This window comes from Mastigoproctus giganteus, chromosome 1, assembly GCF_048544385.1.
Source record: "Mastigoproctus giganteus isolate SK-2022 chromosome 1, ASM4854438v1, whole genome shotgun sequence".
NCBI lineage: Eukaryota > Metazoa > Arthropoda > Arachnida > Uropygi > Thelyphonidae > Mastigoproctus > Mastigoproctus giganteus.
In genome coordinates this window covers 200033096-200049130 of record NC_143575.1, presented here as the reverse complement: position 1 = coordinate 200049130, position 16035 = coordinate 200033096, and the positions used below count along the sequence as shown (strand labels likewise).

The 16035-nt window shown below is 36.7% G+C and overlaps 1 protein-coding gene across 2 annotated transcripts in view; it reads left to right on the top strand.

Moving 5' to 3' along the window:
* The window catches only part of LOC150091448 (dnaJ homolog subfamily C member 8), a 270274-nt gene that overhangs the window by 79136 nt on the left and 175103 nt on the right, over positions 1-16035 (top strand). For both annotated transcript variants that reach the window (XM_090383974.1, XM_090383983.1), the window contains exons 3-4: positions 1463-1519; positions 15203-15269. In XM_090383974.1, coding sequence (XP_090240100.1) covers positions 1463-1519; positions 15203-15269 — 124 coding nt within the window. The remainder of the gene's footprint in view (positions 1-1462; positions 1520-15202; positions 15270-16035) is intronic.

Sequence of the window (16035 nt, the reverse complement as noted above, 5' to 3'; positions counted from 1 at the left end):
TAAATTAAATTTAGCAAATCATAATTAATAGATCATTGTTTTCAATTCAGTAAAATGGCTAAAAATGATTTTATAATTTAGACAAAAACAGTGTGTCTTTTGTTAAATTGAGGGTGCAAGTGATAGAAGGTTAATATTCTTTCATTGTAGGTTTGAGTTTCATTCTGCATCATGAATTGGCACCTCCGTAGCCAGGTGGTGGGCAGGAGCAGCATGCTTCTTGATTAGACTGGGGTTCGAGCCCATGACCACCGCATATCCTCAGAGCAATATGGCCTTAGTTGCTAATGCTCCTAAAAAAAAAAAAAAAACCAAATAACCAAACCAGTAGCATCATGAATTGTATTAGAATTCAAGAAGTTCTGGCTGTAAAAAAAAAAAAAAAAATCAAAACACCAAGAACCTGCTTGTGTTATTTTTAGATGACTAACTTTAATTTTTTTTAATTTTTAAAGTTAAAAAGTGTAATATTAAAATAACGAAAAAAATTAAGAATGGACAATCCCTTTATTTCAAATTGCTGCAGCTCTCTTCTTTTTAAAGTTATATTGACTGATGTATAAAATATACCAAAGTGGTCTTCATTGTTGTTACTCAAAATTTAGTTTTTCCATTTTTTCTGGTTATGTTGCAATCTTTGAAGGTGTCATTGTGTGCAATTTTGAACTGTTTATAACTTTTTTTCCAGAAGTATTAAATGGTGTATATATGGTATATAAAATTCACAAGTACCCGTTTGCATTTTTTTTTTTTTTTTGTCATGCCTTCTAAAGGGTTACTGAATTTTGAATTGAACCATGAGTAAATGGCTGACTGCTTTATCGTGTGATCATATATTGGTTTTTCAGTCAGCATTATAAATATGATGAGAGAAGAGATTTGTTGAAAGATTAGAAGTAAAGTAAATGTAGATTTATTGCTGTTTTTTTTTTTAATGGAAGATTGTTATGTCTATAAGTAGTTCCATGGATGGGTGCAAAGGTCAGTAAAAAGAAAGATATTGGTATAGTGAAACCAAAGTAAAGTAAATGAATGTGAGTTTAGGGTTAGAAAGTGAGAAGAGACTGTTGATTTCTTCTTTTTTTTTTTTTTTTTTTTGATAAAAAGATAAAGTAAAAAAAGGTTGCTTTTTTATGCAAGTCCCTTGAAGCCTATGTTACTCAAGTCCTGTGGATGAGTTGGGTGTTAAAGAGCCAGGAGAAATTAGACATGGACAAGAAGTAACAAAAAAAATAAACTAATCCTTTATTTACTTTCAGGGCTGTTCTCTTTGGTTGCTAGCCCAAAGCTCATGCATTGCACAGGAAATGCATAAATTTCATGTCTGTAATGTGGCACGTTCACTGAATTGTTTTATACAACAAATTGAACTGGCTTGATGGTGTATTTTTATTCATACTCTTATTTAATTAAATTTTTAGAGAAAAATACTGTATTCACATATATAATAATTGCTTATTAGGTTTTGCAGATTGAACCAGAAACACCAATGGATGATGTGAAAAAACAATACAGAAAGGTATGTGTTATATATTAAAATAGTGAATTTTAATAAAAATACAATTGTAATACTGAAGTAACTTATGGTAATGATGCATCATGTGAGAAGTCATTTTTGTTAAAGAAAAACATTTTTCCTAGTGTAAATTTCAATTTGTCTTTACCTGTCACAGAAGGATATAAGTACTTCTGTTATTAATAGCATTTTTCTAGCCATACTGTTTTTCTAGTTTTCATCCCTACATTCATAATGCTAATAAGATATTTGAAGGTAAAGTTAGGCAAACTGTTAGAAGAATACAGTAAACCCCCGCTATTCGCGGTTTCGCGTATTCGCAATCGCCGATTTAATATAAAATTAAACCTAAAAAAATGTGAATTTTAAAGCTCCGTGAATATTTTCCGCCATAAAAAAAACATGGGCATGGCTAAAATTATCTTTCCCGGTCAAAACAGCGCTCAGTGGGTGGGGGGGAGAGGTGTGACAAAATCGCGAGCGTGAATGTTTCTCGCTAATCCTTGTTCAGTATGTGTTATGCGCTTGTTATGGAAGGTTTCGTCGTTTGCTTTTAATTTATATGCTTATAAATTGAATAAATTTATCAATTTATATGCTTAAAAAGTGATAAATGTATTAGTTCCTACCCGGAATATAATCCTTACTTTTGATAATCCTAAACCACCAACATTGATCAAATCCGGTTACCTTAACTGCCTAGTTAAACCATACATACCAAATCCATTACGCTGCTATAAGTGCCAGAAGTTTGGGCACTCACAGACGGTCTGCAGAGGAGCAGCTGCCTGTGCCACATGTGGATCTACTGCACATACTACTAGTGACTGCACTACCACAACACCAAACTGCGTTAACTGTAAAGAAGCCCATCCGGCGTATTCAAAGGAGTGTCCCCTTTGGAAACGCAAAAAACAGATAGTGATACAAAACTGAACATAATGTAACCTACCAAGAAGCTAAAAAAATCCTTACCAGTTCCAAATGCTAACAAGCCAACTTATGCCCAAATAACCAAAAATCACATATCAATTGCTATCCAAACAGAGGTAACCATACCACCAACAAAGTCACTAGCTGAATGGGCAAGGTCAATATTGTCCCCATTACCAACACCCCAAACAAATGCCACTCAACAGCAGAATACTACAGTACCTACCACTCCTGACTCAAACCAAACAGACTACATGGATTCAGAAGATAATTCAAACCAAGATGGACAGGTTTTAGAACTGTTTACTGAAGAGGAGATGGATACAGCGAAATCTTATTTCCCAAAGAAGGGAAAAGGTAAGCTTGAGTGATCTAAACCTTCTGTACTTCGAAAACAAATTGAGGGCTCTACTGAACCAAAATAATGCTTACTTTCTTACAATGTAACTGTAGAGGCTATTGCAGTAATTTGGCTGACATCCGAGATCTCCTTTCGCAATATGATCCTATTGCCTTCTGTCTACAAGAAACCAATCTAACACCAAATATAATTGTTTCCCTTCAGAAATACATAATACATTGGCAAGATCATGTTGCACACAATTTGAACAATCTTGCACATGGAGGAGTAGTGCTGATCATCAGCCGACCGGGCTAGCTGGGTGGGTAGAGTGCCTGCTTGGCAACCCAAAGGTCGCGGGTTCGATTCCCACCTCGGGCATGGATCAAAGTACTGCAAAAACTTTGGGAGGTGCATTATGGCCACAGAAGCCTATGCGCCAACAACTACCAAAAAAAAAAAAAAAAAAAAGCTGATCATCAACTCCCAGATACCCTCAAAAGCAATCCCACTAAAGACAAATCTTGAAGCAGTTGCTGCACGAATCAATGTTAATTTTGATTTAACCATAGTCTCATTATACTTACCACCTAACCAAAACATAATAGCTATGCTGAATTAGAAGAACTAGTGATCCAGCTTCCCAAACCCTACTGTATCCTAGGAGACCTGAACAGTTACCATCTTCTATGGGGAAACCATAACCTGGACAAGCGTGGAAAAACTATTGAAAAATTACTTGATCAATACAATCTGATAACTCTCAATAATGGAGCGCACACTTATACGCATTTCCCTACAGGATCTACCTCAGCTGTTGATGTCTCTTTATGCTCAGCAACCATATACCCTCAGTTCGGATGGACTATTCACAGCAACCCACTGGGCAGTGATCATTACCCTGTGATATGCCGCATTGATACAAACGTTCCCCATATTTTTTACCGAATTCCAAAATGGATATTCTCCAAAGCTGAATGGGATATGTACAAGCAGCTAGCTACACTAGAAGAAAAACAGGTCCAACAAACACCCATAAACTTGGCAGTAGAACATATCTCTAACAAAATACTGAAAGCATCGGACAAAGCAATTCCGAAACGATCCATTAAAATATTGGCCCGCTCTAAAGTGTGGTGGAATAATGTAGTGCCACAAAAAAAGGAGAACAGAGCATGAAACATTTTCAGAAAGTTCCCAACAACAGAAAACCTCATCTGCTTTAAAAGGGCAAGGGCAAAAGCAAAACGAGTTAGACAGACCAGCAAAAGGGAAGCATGGAGGCGTTTCTCTTCCACAATTACAAACACAACAAAAACCCAAACAATTTGGGCCAAAATACAGCGTATGTATGCAAAACATCCAAGTGTCAACTGTCCCATGCTCAATGTAAATGACTCTGATATTACAAAACCAGAGGAGATTGCAAATGCTCTAGGTAGATCTTTCATGGAAATATCAGCTGTGACATCATACTCGCCACAATTCCAGACACACAAAGCACAAGCTGAAAAACACTCAATTAATTTTGAATCAACATCCAGTGCTGCATACAATCTCCCTTTCACAATGTCAGAATTATATCCTGCTCTAGCCTCCACTAAACTCAGTGCAGCAGGGCCAGATGGAATACATTACATCATGATAGCAAAACTTACTGAACCCGCACTCAAGACACTATTATTGCTCTACAAAAGAATATTCAAAGAAAACACTTTCCCTGACAAATGGCAGCATGCTTATGTTTTGGCTTTTCCAAAACCTGGAAAAGATTCTACAAATCCACAGCATTATTGACCTATTGCACTCACCAGATGTATATGCAAGGTAATGGAAAAAATTATCAATGCCCGGTTATCCTGGTTTTTAGCTCGAAATAACCTTATGAATCCAGTACAGTGTGGCTTTTGTGAAGGTAGATTCACTCTTGACCTTTTGATTAAGACAGAAATAAACATCCGTGACGACTTTGTACACAAAGAACATCTTGCGATGGTCCTATTTGACATTGAAAAAGCATTTGACACTGCTTGGAGATATGGTATAATGTGAAATCTATACGATCTGGGATTACGTGGACACCTACCACAGTTTATAAGAAACTTCCTACAACACCGCCCATTTCAAGTTCGATTTCACAACCACTTATCTTCAAAGTTCATACAGGAAGAAGGTGTGCCACAAGGATCAGTGCTAAGTGCTACCCTCTTTAATATAAAAATGAATTGAATAACACAGGACCTGCCACAAACAGTATCCACTACCCTGTATGCCGATGACTTTAGTATCGCCTGCCATTCGCCTAATATGCGAATGGTAGAAAGACAGCTGCAGTGTGCAATCAACAAAATAGCAAAATGGGCCCAAAACAATGGTTTTCGCCTCTCAACCCAAAAGACTGACGGTATACACCCAGAACTTCGACTAGAAAATCAAATCATACCAGTTGTCCCTAGTGTCCACTTTCTTGGTGTGATACTTGACCAAAAACTCACCTTTCTGGAACATATAAAAACACTCAGGATTACCTGTCTTAAAAAGCTAAATATCTTAAGAGTTCTATCAGGCACAACATGGGGAGCTGACCGATACACACTATTACAGTTGTACCATGCGCTAATATGTTCACATCTAGACTATGGTTCTGTTTTTTTATAGCTCTGCTATACAAAGCGCTTTACGCTGGCTTGATCCTGTACACCAAAGTGCTCTTCGTCTTGCACTGGAGGTGTACCGTACATCACCTGTCCACAGCCTATATGCTGAAGCACATGAAACCTCCCTGCAGCTACGCAGACAAATGCTTTTATTACACTATGCAGCAAAACTCAAAGGGCATCCAAACCATCCCACTTGGAACGGACTTTTCTCTCCTGAATGGGTAAACCTATACCGAGTCTATCCATCAATAAATCCACCAACCGGGATACGTCTTTGCTCATTGCAGACCGATTGGCAAATTGACTTTAGTAAGATACAGCCCACTGCCTCTCATACAGTCCCACCTTGGACATATTATATACCACCGTGTGACTTTTCATTGACAGCCTGGGAAAAACACACCTTACGCAATACAAAAAATGATAACCCCTGGTCACGCTGGAATTTCTGGAAACGAACAGGCTGACCTAGCTGCCAAAACTGCTACCGATCCTATAGACCAATCCTTCACTACACCTGCATCTGGCTATAAGTACATTATAAATAAATGATGCCTTGAACAATGGCAACATATCTGGCAGAATCAAGTCAACAATAAGCTACTTGGCATAAAAAAAGATCTAAAACCATGAAGATCTAGTATATGTGAGAACCGACATGAAGTTGTATTAGCCTGATTAAGGATAGGCCACGCGCACCTGACACATCTTTATTTGCTTGCAGCCACTGACCCACCACTGTGTATAAACTGTAACACCCAGCTCACTGTTCATCATCTACTTATTGATTGTCCCATTTACAGTACTGAGCGACAAGCTATGTTTTCTCTCTCAGCATTTCTGACCTACTAGCAGACACACCACATGTGACCAAAATTTTTGATTTCTTCAAACAGATAAAACTATACAACACAATATAAACTTGAATAACATCTATACAGATAGAACTATGTATTTAACATCACCATAGTTAGGCACATTATGGCCTTTGCTGTCCTTGCGCCATAAAGCCCTTAAGCAACAACAACTATGAGACAGAGAGTGGAGAGACTCTGTCAGAGATGAGTCATTAATTAACCTAACTGTCCTCTTTTGAATGGAATCTAGAAGCCTGAGGGAGGTTTTGAGGGCACTACCCCAGATGTGGAAACAATATTCCATCGAGAGATATTCCATGTGGGAGAGGTTTTGGGGAAATCGCCCCAGTTGTGGGAACAATATTCCATGGTAGGGTAGAGTTACGTGCAAAGAGTGAACAGCTGTTTGGAAGAAAAGTAATGCTAAGTGCAAAAGAGAAAAACACAGTTTTTTTGAGGCAGAGGAAGCAGTATTTGTGATGTGTTTATGCCAAGAGAGATTAGAAGTCAGGGTAATCCCCAATAGAGATATATGATCTTGCCTAGAAATTGGAGTTAGTATTAGTAACGGCCGCATGGTGCAAGAAAGCCTATGGCTTATGCTGCACCAGCCAAAAAAAAAAAAAAAAAAAAAAAATGAATAAAACAATGATAAAAAAAAAACTAATAATTAATAAAAGAAAAGGAAATTAAACCAATCATCCTATGCGTTTCCCTCACCCGAAGGTACTATCCAGATGACCTTTGAATTTCTCCAAACTGTCAGCCTCTACCACCCATGTAGGCAACTTATTCCAGTAATTTATAACTCGCTGGCTAAAATAAAACCTCCTGCAGTCCAATCTAAACATCTCCCCCTTAACTTGAATTTATGTCCCCTAGCTCTAGCATCATTTATAATCTTGAAAATTTTGTCCTCATTTATCTTACTGATGCCTCTCAGAGTCTTAAATACCTCAATCAAATCTCCTCTGAGGTGTCTAGTTTCCAAACTCTGCAACCCACATATTCAAAGTCTTTCTTCATAAGGACGCCCTTTTGCCGATCTCACCAGGCGAGTTATCCATCTTTTCACCCTTTCAAGAAGCTCGATGTCTTTCTTTAGGTGTGGTCTCCATACTTGAACACAGTATTCCAAGTGTGGTCTAACAAAAGCCTTATATAATGGGATTATCACGTCCCTATCTCTACTTGCAGAAGTTCGATAGATCATCGATAGGACATCATGGGCCTTCCTTGCAACCTGTTTACAATGCTCAGAGAATTTCATGTCTGACCGTATCGTAACACCCAAGTCCCTTTCCTCCAGTACTGGGTTAAGTTGAGCTCCACCAATGAATAAGTTATTTTGGGATTACTGTTTCCCAGGTGTAATATCTTACACGTTGTTGGATTAAAGCATAGCTGCCATTTTTCTGACCATTCCTGAAGTCTATCTAGGTCTCTCTGAAGAAGCTCAGCTTGACAGTGATCATTAACTACTCTACCAATTTTTTCCATCAAAGTTCCATTGAAGATAAGCATAGAAGCGAATAAATCCTTTTTTGAGATATAAGGAAACAGGACCAGGTATAGAACGATTGAAATTAACTAAGTTATCTTTGTCCCACTGGAAAATTACCTGGAGATCAGCATTTAAGGAATTGGTAATGGATATTCAAGAAGTTGAAGCTGTTTTTGCAAGGCAAGGTTCTTCAACTTGGAAGGTGGAATGCAGTGTGCTATCATCAGCAAAACTGTGGATAAGATTTCCAGTCAATAGAAGGAAAGAGTGGGAGGAAGAACTGAACCTGGGAAACACCAGCATTAGCGGAGAAGTTAGAAGACAGAGAGCCATCTACTATCATCTGCTGGGAGCAGTCAGAGAGAAAACTGGATACCTAATTACAAAAAACAGTCGGCAAACCATAAGATGGAAGCTTATTTAGAAGACCTTTATGCCAAATGTGATCAAAAGCTTTTGAAATGTCAAGATCAACTGCTTGAGTTTCATCAAACTATTCATTGAATTTCTCCATAGATAGGTAACATAAGTCAGAATATCACTGACGGATCGACACTGACAGAATCCATGTTGGCAATCATTGATAAGTTGGAAGTTTTCTGATAGTTTAAGGTTTGGTGGTTAATTGATGTCTCCATTACTTTAGAAAGAGTAGAAGTAATTGCAGTGTGACGATAGTTGGATGGGAGTGATCTGGCACCCTTTTTAGGAACTGGCTGGATATAAGCAAATTTCCAAGCAGAAGGAAAAACCCTTTGTTATAAGAAAGTGAAAAAAGATGACACATAATAGGAATAAGTTCAGGAGCACAGGTTTTGAGAACAAATGGAGAAATACCATCAGGACCTGGAGCTTTCTTAGCTTAAAGTTTTATCAAAATTCTTCTGACATCCTTTTTGACAGAAGACCACAGGAGGCATTGAATGGAGTGTACTGGGAATGGTGGGAGGTGGTTTACCATGATTATCAATACACGAGTTGAAAAAATAATAGGATGCTAGCAGGTCAGCTTTATCTTTGGCTGAAGTGGCAATATAACTATCTGATTTTGATATAGATGGGAACAGAGATGGGTAAAAGTTGCGTCAATAGCTTTGGTAAGAGACGAGAATGCTCGGCTACCATTAGGGCAAGAAGAAAGTTTTCTACTCCAGCCTGTTCAAAATCTAGTTTTAACTGATAAAAACTGCTTTACAATTGTTGCATGCTTTGGTATAGGCAGAAAATGAACCTGCAGAGGCAGAAACAAGTCAATTATGATATTCAACAGTCTTCTCTTGAACAGCCTTAGCACATTTGTTGGAAACTCATGATTTAGACAAAGGACCCCCATCCCTACAAGAATAATTTCACTGACACGATCTAATCGAACATTGACATCAGAAGATTTGAAACAGTAATTCAATAAAGAAAAAGAAGAAAAGAAATCTCACAGATCATTCCATTTTCATTCTTTTAATGACAAATAACACAAGGCTGGGAATGGCAATGAGAGAAAAGCTCTGTTGGAGAAGAGACCGTCACCAAGTTGTGAATTGGGGTGCCTAGGGGATTACTCACCTCGACTGTTTGCTTAGAAGGGTTGTTTGTGAGAAAAAGATCAAGTGTGTTGGCTCTGTGGTTAGGATTATCTGGTATTCTGGTAGGTAAATGAACAATCAATTTGTGTGAAGTCATTAGTAATTGCAAAAGCCTCAGCATCTCGTACACCTGGGTCCAGGTGACTAGATAATGGAAGCCAGCTGGAGTTGTGAACATTAAAATCACCAAGGAAAAATATTCCCTGTTAGGAAAGTTGGACTGAAGTAAACCAAGTTTCAAAGAGTTCCAACTGATTAGTGGAGTCGCAAGAATGATAGAGGCGAAAGATGAATTTGACAGAATGTGATAGAGACATTTTAAGCCAAAGAAGATCGAAAAGAGGCGATTCCAAATTATTGTCTCTAACAGAGAATATCAGAACGTATATATGTACAAGTATCACGTTTGAAGCAAAAGGAATCGTACAGTGAATAATTTGGACAACTGAGATGAGCAATGGTTGAATCAACCAATAACTGAGATTCTGTCAGAAAAAATACATGGGGTTTGGCAGACTCTAAGTGGAAATGGACATCATTGAGATTAGAACTGAGACCACATATATTTTTGAAATGTGAACAAGGAAGTGTTTGGGAAGTTTAGATCTGTTCCCAGATATGTTTGCTCTATTAGTTTGACAATTCATGGTGTTTCAATAGTAAGAAAAGGTGGGGGTGAGATGCTGTATGAAGTATTGAAATTTTTGGTTATGGCATATACATGGTAAGAATATACCCAGCTCTTTGACACAACATGACCTTGACAATGCCCCCGCATATACACCACTCAGACTTCCTTCAATCACTGTCTGGCAGAGTAGAGGCAGTGAGATTATACACTAGCCGATTCCAAAGCCTCCTAGAGAGTTACCAGTAGGTTCACTCTGGTGGAATATATTGCGGCCAGCCTGTGAACACTGTTTTAGAGCTGTACCCTTGAAATGTAAGGAAGATTGGATCCTTCTATGATGTTCGTCATAACCTCAAAAGACATCAATCATACTGCATGATGGAAGAAGATTTACTGCTCTGGAGACTAAACGTGAATTCACTATTTCCAGCCTCTAATAAGCAAAGTGGTGATATTGTACTGGTTGATGAGAGTCATCTGCCACCTAATAGATACCTTTAAAACAGTACACATTTGCCTGTTTGACTTATAAAAAAATTAAACAGCATACAAAATATGTAAAGAGAAGAAAGTAACAAATATGGTTGTAGTAACAACCTGAGAAAAGAGAAATAACACTACCCGACAAAAATTTTTTTTCATCATACCTCTGCAACAAAAGTTGGTTATTCTGAACAAAATTAATGTCCTGATTATGAAAATATAAATATTTTACTTTTGTCACATCTGTATCAAAAGATATATGCATTTTTTAAATTCCTTGTTTTTATACAATATCAGCATACATGGTTGTAATTATTACACACAATATATGGTACTTAGACATGTTTCCCACTCAACGATTTCTTTTTATACACCAGATTGCTTTCCCGTTTGAGGAACCAACAGTAGTATCCCATCATGGCAAAGTCCCAGCAACCTTTGTATTGTTTTTCCATTGCAGATACATCCTGGTGGAAGCGCTCTCCTTGTTCATCACTAACATCTGCTAAGTTTTCAGGAAAGAAATCCAGATGGGAATGAAAGAAATGCATTTTCAATGACATTTGGCACCTATGTACACCAGCCTTGAAAGATCTCCGTGCAGCCAGTTCAACATCATTCAGGTTTCTTTGAAATTCTTCATCTTTTAGGAGCTTTCTTATTTGAGGACCTATGAAAATTCCTTCCTTCAGTTTTGCACGAGATAAATTTGGAAACATTCAGTAACTATGCGAATCCTCTGCTGCTTTCTTTATCCAGTGCCTTAGTGAAATTCTTAATCAGTCCAAGCTTGATGTGTAAAGGGAGAAGAAAAACCTTTTGTGGATCAACCAATAGAACATACTTTTACATTGCTTTTGCTGGGAATATATTCATTTCTCTTATCCCAGTGTTGTACAATATATTGTTTGGCTCTTGCACGACTATCCCACAAACACAGGAACAACAGTATTTAGTGAAACCACCTTGCAACCCAACAAGCAGTCCAATCACTTTGAGATCACCACAGATATTCCAACCATAGTCATTGTGACATATAGCAGCAAGAATCTGGGACATACTATCGTAAGTTTCTTTCAGGCCAACAGCATGAACAAGAGGAATTTATGGGAAAGTATTTCCATTATGAAGCAATACTGCTTTCAAACTTAGCTTTGAAGCATCAATGAACAAACGCCATTCAGAGGTATTGGGATCAATGTTCAGTTCGTGCATAAGACCAATGACGTCTTTGCAGACACACATGTTGTTTTCCATTGCAAAATATCTTGAAAACTCGTCATTTCGCTTACGGTATATTGTAATGTTTGTACCTTTGGCGAGTAAGTTCCACTGTTGTAGTCTGGATCCGAGTAATTCAGCCTTCTCTTTGGGTAAGCCCAAGTCTGATCAAGTTGCTTAATTCTTCTTGTTCAGTGTAGTGTGGAGCCTTTTCTTTTTCTGGCTCGTAGTCCAAATCATGTGAAGTACATGGTTCTGCAACATCTGGTAAAACGATTTCTTCTTCATCACTACTTCCAGCACTCCACGATTTTGGTGGCACAGGTACTGGCAGTTCTTTACCGTGTGGCACTGGCCTAATTTGCTGATGGGATGTTTATTGCAGTGCTTGCTCTTTTTGGAAATACCTTTTATTTTTGTCATGCAGAAATAGCAGTCGTTGAAATGATTCTTGGGTTCACGCCACGCCATAGGGACGGCAAAATGTAATTCTCAGCTTGCCATATAACCACTTAAGTTCATTGTACAAGTAATACAACAGATATGTGGAGCCCAATTTTGTTCTTGGTCACCGATCTTGCAGCTGAAGTACAGTGAATATGCAACTTTTGTGACATTGTATATTTTCTTCCTCTGAGTTTTTGGGGTTGTGTCCACAAACATAGCAGAAGTTGTCTGGGTGATCGACACAAGTTCTGTGCTTTGTCTTCTCCATTTTAACAATGCATTATCCTAAAAACAGTAAAAGCAATTGGTAAATTTGAACAGAATGTAGCGTAGTTTATAATACACTATATATTGAACAGTTGAATGGTGTAATAAAATTAATAAAAATACTGACTTGTCTGGAAAAGTGCATCAAAATCAAAATATATTATATTGCAAGAACAATAATGATGTACTTTCTTAACTTTTAGCCCAATAAACAAAACCAACCAAAAGTTAATAGTTTAAAGATTGTATTTCAAACATTAATGATATCTTTGTACACAATCCAGTTATCTATCTATATCTTAAAACTGAAATGTGATAGGAAATTTTTATGATTGATTTTAAATTCTATACATAAAACTTGACCAGAAACAACCATTGATTTGCTGGAGGTAAAAATCATGTTGGGTAGTATAATTGTTCAGTTAGCCATTAAAAAAAAAAAAAAAAAAAGCTAAATTTATTCTGTAGATTTTATTTCCAACACAGTACATACCATATGCACCAGTAATGATATGTCTCTGAATTTAGGAGCCTATAAAGATTAACAAAATACTTTATTAAAAACTGATATCAATAAAGCTTAATTTTTGAAGAAAAGATATGTATAGGATGGGACAACCCAAAGTACCACTCACCTCTGTCAGTAAATTGGTAAAGGCTGCCTTCCTTTTCAATCATTGTTATTAAAGATGAAAGAATGACAATGTCATGAATATCTAAACAGGTTGATGGATGAGGAAGTTTTCAGTAGCCTGCCAATAACATTCATAACAAACTTCAACTGCAAATGTTTTATACACATAAAAAAAAAAAAAAAAGCATGTGTACTTCTACCAATGTTTTCCTCTGAAGGTGATCTGTGTGCTAGTATGATCCAGTCAAGTGTTATAACCTCAAGTATTTAATACATTCATATCAGAGGTCAAAAGACTTCATAAATAAATTTGGTAAATTGTGGATTTAGTTTGGCAGCAACCTTGGAATAAAATCAACCTTTCTGAATAGTATTTTGAAGTAATCATAATCATTCGATGTCTGTGGAATTCTCTCCAAATAGAATTCCAGGAGACAAAAAATTCCTAGATTGTATGCTTTCTATAGCTGTATTTTAATATAAAATGCATGTACTATCAGTAAAATTTAATTTCAAGTCTACAGTCTGGATTTTAAAAAAAACCCTGCTTACAGTAACTGAAGCTCAAGTTTGTTTGAAAGTCAAAAGTTGGCAGGTATGCATGTTTAACATTATCATGTTGAAAGAAATTAATTTTATTCAGTGATAAATGTATAATTGATAATATTCCTCAGTATAGTTTGCTGTAACCACACACTTGTTCCATCATGCCTGCCACTGACGAAAACATTTTTGGAAATCTTCCTTTGCAAATACATTTAGCCAGTCCATTGTGTTTGATTGGATTTCTTGAATCAATTCAGATTATTTTCTTTTCATGTCCTGTTTTAATTTTGATTATAGCCAAGAAGGTGGTGTCAACTCAGGAAAATGAGATGAATTGACAAACTTCAACTGCGTGGTGTCAACTCAGGAAAATTTTCCTGAGTTGACAGTCAAAAAATGCAATCAGCGTGACTTTTACGTTATTTTGATTCCCCCCAAAACTTTGTTTTTCAATGGGAACAACTTTTGACCTTGGGTCATATCCACCCACCCAATACTCATCACCTGTTATAATATTATATAACCTTTGTTAAAAATGCAGGTTCCAGTGCATCTTTCTCAAACAACTCAAGTTAAATAGGATTTATTGCTTGCTCTTCTGTAAGCTTTGACCTCAAGTGAGAATATGTGGAAAAACCTTGGACACTTACTAGTCTTTTGTCCAAATCTTCTGTCGAAATCACTCTAACTGAACCAAATGAAGCATCTCACAGCAGTTTCTCAGACAATCATCCGGTTCAGTGATGGTACTGACTGATGTTTTGAGCATTTCAGGATGTTAATGGGTGATTGCTTTTTTCTTCACCTTCAAGCAAAACATTTTCCTCATGAAACCTTTAACACCAATTCTTTTTTTTTTTTTTTCATCATAGCATCATCTCCATAAACTATGACTAGAATTTCACGTTTTCACATTTGACCTTTCAAGTTAACAAAAAATTTAATGTTCTCTTTTGAAATTTTATTGTTTTCATTACTGCTACATGGGCATGTACCAAGTTAAAACTTGGTGTGAACATACTCAAAAGATGTAAGCTCTGCCCACAGTTTTTTAGCTACCTCTATATACATTCAAGAATTTTAAGGTCATTCAAGTTTTTTTGATCAGTACTTGTATTTATATGTTATACTATGTCTGGGATCCTAAAAGCTTGAAAATTATCTAAAGTTTAAATGAGATAAAAGTTAGGGAAGGGATGAAATATATAGCAAGTGATGAAGTTTTTGGATATATTTTTTGGAGGAAAGCATAATTCACTTTCTTCCCATGTAAAAACCTTGATCTTGATTCATTCACTCTCCTCAAGATAACAGTATCACTACATCCAAGCTAAATGACTTTCATCTGAAACCTGTAGCCTGCAAAGTAGTTTTCTACTTCCAAATAGTTTTGTTTGATTTTGAATATGAAAGATTTTTGGGGTGATTGAAACTTTGTTGAGCTATTACTTACATATGAATATTTCTAATTTTTTATAGTTTTATACTTGACATTTTTGTATTATATTAAGAATTTGTAGAATTGGTACTTGTGTCAGGAGTTAATTCAGTATTTGCATCAAATTATTATCTTTTCTCTCTAGCTCTCAATTTTAGTGCATCCTGATAAAAATCCAGATGATAGAGATAGAGCTCAAAAATCTTTTGACAGTAAGTATATATATTCAATATATATTCTTTTTATCTTTTGCCAAGTGAAAGAATTTTCAAAATGATGTGAGTACTTTTTCAAATCAGTTGGCTCCCCCTCTCTTTCTCTGCCCCCATCGCATGCATGCAGTGAATCCCTTATTGCAAGTTGAAAACTATGGATTTTTTTGACTTTGTTGTATAATTTATGCAAAAATTAACCAAATCTAAAAGTTTATATGCTGTGTGACAACATGCGGAATAGCAATATAAAGATGAATTGTGATCTGACTAGTGCCCAAATCAGTTTACTGCGAGTAGGGAATGGACAGGATTCCATGGACTTCCAAGGTAGGTATGACTGTCGGTGTGCATTTACACAGCCTTCTACAGCAGAGAAGACAGCTATTTTTGTTGAGTGCTATTCAATTGTTTAACAAATAGAAAGATTCCTGGAAAACATCTGGGAACAAGAACCTGCAGTTGAAAATGTTAGGTGATGGAGCAAAGTATTTGATGGTCTGGAGCAGCTTATTAAGTGTAATCATTGTCACATAATGAAACAGTTGACATCTGCATTTAATACAGAACATCAAAAACGGAGGCGGATTTACCATGAAGCTAATGAAGCTTAAGCTTTAAGGCCCACACTTGCATGGGTTCTTCCAAGGCCCTGGGAGGGGGGAGTCCTAGTAGTGTTCACATGGTCATATGTTTTTATAAAATTTGAAAAGTAAGATATTTTAACCACAATTGGTTAAGATCGCTGTCTCTTTCCACTTTGATT